The following is an 8275-nucleotide window of genomic DNA, read 5'->3' as shown; positions in this document are numbered from 1 at the left end:
ACTTGACTTAGAAGTTTGCCTTTCCAACCAACAAGCTTTTTCTTAAACCTTTTAAGAATATGATACCAAAAGGTGTTGGTTGGTTTCTTTGTAATCAGAGGAAGACCCAAATAAGAGGCAAGCAAAACAACATATTGGCAATCAAGTATGTTAGTGATCTTGATCTAGAGAGAAGGATCCACATTAAAAAATTGAGTTTTTACTCTTGATGTAGTTAATATGTTGGCTTGATGCCTTGGCATAATCATTCAAGCATTTTGCTTCCAATATAGAGGCTTCTCTAAAGATAACAATGCCTTCTACAAATTACTAATGGGTAGAAGGAGCTAGAGAGGAAGCAACTTTGTCACCCTTTAACAACTTCAAAACAAGATACTTTTGGATGTTTCTTTACGAAACTTCAGCCACAATAATAATGAAAAGATATGAGGAAAAAGGGTGCCCTTATCTCAAACCCCGTCCACAAGAAAAGTAACCCTTAGAAGATCCATTAACAAGAACCGAACAAGGAGTAGTCACACATTCAATCAATATTTTCAAAAAAATTCCCTTAAAGTAGCCCTTAGGAGACCCATTAAGGAGTGGTTACACATTCAATCAATATTTTCATAGGGATTAGATATATCAAGTTTTAGCATCATCCCTGCATTTTATTCAAATCCATAGAATGGATAAGCTCATGAGTGGTAAGAGTGGCAGTTTTAGCATCATCCCCGCATTTTATTCAAATCCATAGAATGGATAAGCTCATGAATGGTAAGAGTGGCAGTTTTAGCATCATCCCCACATTTTATTCAAATCCATAGAATGTATAAGCTCATGAATGGTAAGAGCAGCAGTTTTAGCATCATCCCCACTTTTTTAATTCAAATCCATAGAATGGATAACCTCGTGAGTAGTAAGAGAAGCATCCAAAATGTGTCTACCTTTGACAAAAACCTTTCTGATTTTGAGACCTTTCCATCATTATTCCACACTTTAGCCACACTTTAGTGTTTTCTCTAACATCATCATGTTAACTAATTAATTCCACACATTTGACTTATTGATCTGATCTAATCCCATTGCATTCCCACCTCATTAATGTAAATTTGTGCCTACATAATTAAATAATTAAATTATTGTTATTCATCCTTCTCTCCGGAAATTTATTATTTCTATTCTCTTTCCTTCATCAAAGATCATCGCGAAATCAATTGATAAGCCCTTCTCAGCTGGATCAGCCCCAATTATACATTTAATCAAACCTTAATTGATATTAGGGTTTAAAACTTGGTTAAATATTTTCCTTTTGAAGCCATATTTTTTTTATTTTTAGCATCATCCCTGCATTTTTGAAACCCTATCATATCAAGTTTTAGCTCATCCCTACATTTTTTAAGTTTTAGCATCATCCCTGCATTTTTCAAGTTTTAGCATCATTTTTCAAGTTTTAAGTTTTAGCATCATTCCTGCATTTTATTCAAATCCATAGAATGGATAAGCTGGATAAGCTCATTTTTCATTTTTCAAGTTTTAGCATCATTTTTCAAGTTTCAAGTTTTAAGTTTTAGCATCATTTTTCAAGTTTTAGCATCATTTTTCAAGTTTTAAGTTTTAACATCATTCCTGCATTTTATTCAAATCCATAGAATGGATAAGCTGGATAAGCTCATTTTTCATTTTTCAAGTTTTAGCATCATTTTTCAAGTTTCAAGTTTTAAGTTTTAGCATCATTCCTGCATTTTATTCAAATCCATAGAATGGATAAGCTGGATAAGCTCATTTTTCATTTTTCAAGTTTTAGCATCATTTTTCAAGTTTCAAGTTTTAAGTTTTAGTATCATTCCTACATTTTATTCAAATCCATAGAATGGATAAGCTCATTTTTCATAAGCTCATTTTTCATTTTTCAAGTTTATGGGTAAGCTCATTTAGCTCATTTTTCATTTTTCAAGTTTCCATAGAATGGATAAGCTCATTTTTCATTTTTCAAGTTTATGGATAAGCTCATTTAGCTCATTTTTCATTTTTCAAGTTTATGGATAAGCTCATTTTTCAACTTTTTCATTTTTCAAGTTTATGGATAAGCTCATTTTTCAACTTTTTCATTTTTCAAGTTTATGGATAAGCTCATTTAGCTCATTTTTAAGCTCATTTTTCATAAGCTCATTTTTCATTTTTCAAGTTTATGGATAAGCTCATTTAGCTCATTTTTCAGCTCATTTTTCAAGTTTATGGATAAGCTCATTTAGCTCATTTTTCAGCTCATTTTTCAAGTTTATGGATAAGCTCATTTAGCTCATTTTTCAGCTCATTTTTCATAAGCTCATTTTTCATTTTTCAAGTTTATGGATAAGCTCATTTAACTCATTTTTAATTTTTCAAGTTTATGGATAAGCTCATTTTTCAAGTTTATGGATAAGCTCATTTTTTAAGCTGCATTTTATTCAAATCCATAGAATGGATAAGCTCATTTTTCAAATTTTAGCATCATCATTTTATTCAAATCTATATTCATTTTTATTCAAATCCATAGAATGGATAAGCTCATTTTTCAAATTTTAGCATCATCATTTTATTCAAATCCATAGAATGGATAAGCTCATTTTTCAAGTTTTAGCATCATCATTTTATTCAAATCCATATTCAAATCCAATCCATAGAATGGATAAGCTCATTTTTCAAGTTTTAGTTTTAGCATCATCATTTTATTCAAATCCAATCCATAGAATGGATAAGCTCATTTTTCAAGTTTTAGTTTTAGCATCATCATTTTATTCAAATCCAATCCATCGAATGGATAGGCTCATTTTTCAAGTTTTAGCATCATCCCTGCATTTTATTCAAATCCATATTCAATTCAAATCCATATCCAATTCAAATCCATATTCAATTCAAATCCATATCCAAACTTATTTTTCAAGTTTTAGCATCATCCATATCCATAGAATGGATAAACTCATTTTTCAAGTTTTAGCATCATCCCTGCATTTTATTCAAATCCATATTCAATTCAAATCCATATATTCAATTCAAATCCATATCCATAGAATGGATAAGCTCATTTTTCATAGAATGGATAAGCTCATTTTTCAAGTTTAGCTCATTTTTCAATTCAATTCAAATCCATATCCATAGAATGGATAAGCTCATTTTTCATAGAATGGATAAGCTCATTTTTCAAGTTTAGCTCATTTTTCAAGTTTTAGCATCGTCCCTATTCAAATCCATATTCAATTCAAATCCATATCCATAGAATGGATAAGCTCATTTTTCAAGTTTTAGCATTGTCCCTATTCAAATCCATATTCAATTCAAATCCATATCTATTCAAATCCATATTCAATTCATATTCAATTCAAATCCATACCCATAGAATGGATAAGCTCATTTTTCAAGTTTTAGCATCGTCCCTATTCAAATCCATATCCATAGAATGGATAAGCTCATGAGTGGTAAGAGCAGCAATTTAGCATCATCCCCGCATTTTATTCAATGGAAAGCAGCAGTTAGAGCAGCAGTCATATTATTCAAATCCATAGAATGGATAAGCTCATGTGTGGTAAGAGATAGAATGGATAAGCTCATGAGTGCTAAGAGCACCAGTTGTAGAATAGTTTTAGCATCATCCTGCATTTTATTCAAATAGCATCTTGCATTTTATTTTAACATCATCATGTCAATTAATTAATTCCACGCGTTTAACTTATTGATCTGATCTAATCTAATCCCATTGCATTCCCACCTCATTAAATTAAATTTGTGCCTACATAATTAAACAATTAAATTATTGCTATTCATCCTTCTCTCCGGAAATTTATTATTTCTTTTCTCTTTCCTTCATCAAAGATCATCACGAAATCAATTAAATTGAATCAATCAATCATCACTTCATTTTAGAGAAACCAATTAAATCAATCATCAATCACTCACAGGTACATATTGCAGAAATTTTGCACAATTGTCTGAGCCGCTACAATCTATCGTAGAACAAAGGAGAATCAACTCTCAATTTGAACTTTATTTAATTCTTGATGGCAAAGAATTAAGATGCTAATATTTTATTTGCATGTTTTTAGTAAAGAAATAAGATAGTAATATCATGTCTGCACCTAATGATGCCAGGTTTTATTTAAATCCTTTACAATAAACTCAAACTCTTCTAAACTTTAATTTCATCTGCAAAAAACACTCCAATGTCTTCCAATGATTGACATCTATGAGTGACCAAAAACCTTCCACACCACTTAAATCTCCTTCAAAATCTAGTTTTCCAGCTTAATTACACATCTCAGGCTCTCTCCTTGCATCATGTAATCAAATGCCTTGTTGATCTCACCAAAGGAGATTTCGTGAGTAATGAACTTCTCCAACTCAAGCTCCTGCAAGTAAAAACATATTGTAAGCATTAGAAACAGGTGAACATTAAAAATCATGACACAATTGATTCAAAGTTCTCTGTTTCTACTGATTTGCAGTCAAGAATCATGGATTCATCATAAAGGAAATTCAAAGCTTTAATTATATAAAAAGGTGTTTGTAGACTTGAGAAGAGAAAATTGTCTAAAATCATTGAGGAGTAAATAGATTTTTACCTTACTCAGATACTTTTCCACTAGACCTGGCAGATCTGTCTTGGGCTTATAGTTCCCAAAGAATGTCCCTTTTAGTGTTTTCTCATTCAGGAAGTTGATAGGACTAGTTTTAAAAGCTGCATCTGAATGAGGCACTCCTACTAAAACTGCCACGCCCCACCCCTTCAATAAGAAACAAAGATTAATATCAGTGCAGGATTTAGGCATTTGCAAACAGAGCAGTTTAAACAGGCACACTACTGATCATCTTTAATGGAAAGAGAGCATTTTAGTAAATATGGGAGGAGTATATACATCGTGAACACATTCAAACGCCTGGATCATTGCATTGATATTCCCCGTGCATTCCACACTGTAGTCTGCTCCTCCATCAGTTCTTTCTGCAATTACCTGAATTAAAAAGGAGAAATTCATCAATATTTTTGCACTTAAATATAACAAAATAACAAGATCCATTCAACCCATACAACTGTGGAAAAGAAAAAAAGATAAGATTATAACATTCTACCATAAAATTAAGTAAAGCATGAGCTAAACGAACCTCTTGAACAGGTTTCTGATGGTCTTTTGGGTTTATATATTCTGTTACACCAAACTCTTTGGCTGAAGAGAAAAGAAAAAGCAAAGACGACCTTGTTAGAGAAGAGAGTACAACATAGATACAAGATGATTTCTGTAAACTACACCATGCATCAATGCTTCGAGGTAAGCAGAGGCATATTGTGTTCAACTTACCAGTTGTTTATTGGAGACCACTCTCACATAAACAACTAACATGATGATCACAATATGCCTGCTGTTTAATCCTTTCCAAATCAATGTATTTATGCACCTTTTTAAAATCTTCCAGGGTCTAAATCGATGCCAATAATCCGGGAAGCTCCAGCTATTCTCGCTCCTTCAGCAGCCTTAACAAAATGAAAGGTAACATTTAATTAAGAAAATGAAAAGAAACACTCAATATTCCAATCTATCAGAATCCGCTTAGGTATCTGCATCTTGCATATCTATAATCTATCCAAAAATCTCTTTTCAATCTCAATCAATTAATTCTTACCGCAAGCCCAACACCTCCAAGACCAAATATGGCTACTTTTGAACCCCTCTTAGGTTTAGCCACATTCAATGTTGCTCCCATCCCTAATTTCACGCAGAAGTTTAAGTACAATCCATTTAAACATTGAACAATACGCACATATCTTATGATGTCAATTGATTTATAATGTTAACTGACCTGTGGAGACACCGCAGCTGAGAATACAGGTTTTGCTGAGAGGAGCTGCAGGATTTATTTTGGCAACACAGCCAACATGTGCAACTGTGTATTCACTGAATGTGGATGTCCCAAGGAAGTGATAAATGGGTTGTCCCCTGATAGAGAACCTTGACTTGCCATCACTAATCATAACCCCCCTATCTGTGTTAATCCTCAGCAGATCACACATATTGCTTTCTTCTGATTTGCAGTGCCTGCAATCACCACATTCCCCTGTAAATACAGGCAGAACATGGTCGCCCTCCTTCATATCAGTTACCCCTTCTCCCACACTTTCTACCACTCTGCATTCACAACTATATATCAGTACATGGTGATATATTATGTTTCCAATGAAAAAATATGTAAATAGGCCTGACTGATAAGCCCTTCTGATCTGGATTAGCCCCAATTATACATTTAATCAAACCCTAATTGACATTAGGGTTTAAAACTTGGTAAGATATGTTGCTCTACTCGCTCTGTTTTTCCGAAATTGAATCAGAGGTAGTAATCTAGTTTGTTCTAGAGAGAAATTTAATAAAAAGGAAAGGGAGCCTACCCAGCTGCTTCATGTCCGAAGATGCGTGGGAAAATAGGGGTTTGGCCCTACAATGGAGAAAGAGAACCAGTTAGATTTAGAAGGAAGAAATTCTTAGCTTCTTCAAAGTTAATGGCGGCACTGACTGACCTTTGCTTGCCAGAAAACAAGGTCTGTGCGACACAAGGAAGTGTAACAGATTTTTATCCTGACTTCCATTGCCTGCGGAGGTGCAACTTGGACTTCTTCAATCTTAAGGGGCTCCGCTGCTGCCCATGCCACGGCAGCTGCTCAACAGAACAAAATTTGATTTTCTTAAAATAGATAAACCTCTGGTATTCAAATCGAATTGACAATGACAGAAACCTACACAAATCCCCAATCCTCATAAATAGGATCAGGTTCCATTTTATTCAATTGACAATAAAAATTTGACAAGATGGAATGGAAAGAGGAGCTTTCAACTTACCTTTGCATGTAATAACCTGACCTGCAGTAGCGCTTGGCATTTTTGTTGTTGTTAGATCTCGTCTGCACAAATGTAATGAATATAAAACCGAATTGAATTTTCGGAAACGCAGGCTCCCTTATAAAGCCGATAGTTTCCTGGTGGAAAGACATCTGTAACAGTGGATTGAGCACACATGGAATTGTTTGCCTTCCGTGGTTTTCATTTTGTTAAATTCCAAACAATGGGCATGGGTTTAGTGATCCGCATTGGAAGAGTCGAATGCTCTCCGATGGTTTTGGCGGAAATTACTCTAGAAATTCCTTAATTTGTATATGCTCAATACGGAACTAATTTGAATATTATTATTCACGATCAGGCGCGGACTACAAACACGTAGAATGGGCCCCTAAGGGAACCACGCAGATCCGTTGCAAAAGGTTTGTAATAATTCTGTAACATTCTATATTGTGTGCTTTTCTTTTAAATTCATATATGCAGTTGTAATGATACAAATTTTTATGTCTATTAGGGTTGTAGCGATCTGCCTCCAAAAGACATGAAGGTATGTCGAAAATAACAAATCTTGGCAGAGTTCGGTAGAAATAGCTATGTCTACTATTTTTCAATTGTCTGTATACAAGAAGGTTACTCTGTCATTTTGGACCCTGATTAGGCACGTCCGTCTATTAGGGAAAGGGTATTAGTAGTCCTTATAGCTAACTAATTTCGTGTATCTGAAGTAGTTATGCCAAGTGTAGTGGGATTCATTATACATGTAAGGGTAAAAAAGTGGTCATTTTGAGTTGACATTTGATACATATTCTCCATTGCCTCGACCACCACAAAATTTGCATAAGTTATCCCATATTTATGCACAAATACCCCAATAATTGTGTGTTAATATCAATAAAGTTGCACAATTGATCTAGTCGCTAACTCTTTTTTTCCAATTGTTGGGTATACCAGTGGACAGGTATTGATGGACTAGATTATTTTTTAGAGGGCTTTTAATTAGTGAAATCCAATGAATGATTATTGGAAGATATGGTTGTGAAGAGTGAATGTTGTATCTCTATATTTTTTATTGAAAATAAAAAGAGGTTTTGAAAGGGTCTTTTTTAATAATCAAGAGTAGAAATAACAAAACAACAAATAAATGTTAGTCGAGTTGCTTTGAGAATGGATTGGGCAAATATTAAGACTCAAAATCATCCATAACTAGAAATAATGTTAGACTATAAAAAACAACAACAAAATCTAAAAGATTTAGTGATGTAACATCCTCTCATTCTTTCTGAAAGGCCTTCAACTAGTAATCCACAACATCAACACCTTCATGCCCAACATCTTTGCCTTTTTGGCCTTTAGTTTTAGTGTTAGGAGCAACATTAATATGAGTCACTTGAGGGTGATTTTTTCATATAGAAGTTCAATACTTTTGACAATGTTTC

At 33.6% G+C, this 8275-nt stretch overlaps 2 protein-coding genes across 2 annotated transcripts; both read right to left on the bottom strand.

Annotated features, from left to right (window-relative positions):
* Positions 1-3979: 3979 nt before the first annotated feature.
* On the bottom strand, positions 3980-7116 carry LOC131040400 (alcohol dehydrogenase 1). The gene is made up of 10 exons (XM_057973311.2): positions 6843-7116; positions 6524-6660; positions 6395-6441; positions 5812-6137; positions 5635-5717; positions 5410-5485; positions 5119-5180; positions 4872-4967; positions 4578-4739; positions 3980-4364 (listed from the first exon to the last, which is right to left on the bottom strand). The coding sequence occupies exons 1-6, from the start codon at positions 6880-6882 to the stop codon at positions 5414-5416; spliced, it is 705 nt and encodes a 234-aa protein (XP_057829294.2). The 5' UTR covers positions 6883-7116; the 3' UTR covers positions 3980-4364; positions 4578-4739; positions 4872-4967; positions 5119-5180; positions 5410-5413.
* LOC131856945 (alcohol dehydrogenase class-P-like) lies at positions 4248-5354 on the bottom strand. Its single transcript, XM_059208911.1, has 4 exons — positions 5313-5354; positions 4872-4967; positions 4578-4739; positions 4248-4364 (listed from the first exon to the last, which is right to left on the bottom strand). Exons 1-4 carry the CDS (start codon positions 5352-5354, stop codon positions 4248-4250), a joined length of 417 nt encoding a protein of 138 aa, XP_059064894.1.
* Positions 7117-8275: the final 1159 nt, after the last annotated feature.

Source organism: Cryptomeria japonica, chromosome 7 (genome assembly GCF_030272615.1).
Source record: "Cryptomeria japonica chromosome 7, Sugi_1.0, whole genome shotgun sequence".
NCBI classification, from domain to species: domain Eukaryota; kingdom Viridiplantae; phylum Streptophyta; class Pinopsida; order Cupressales; family Cupressaceae; genus Cryptomeria; species Cryptomeria japonica.
Note: the sequence above shows the minus strand (reverse complement) of the source record. Positions and strands in the feature narration are given on the sequence as shown.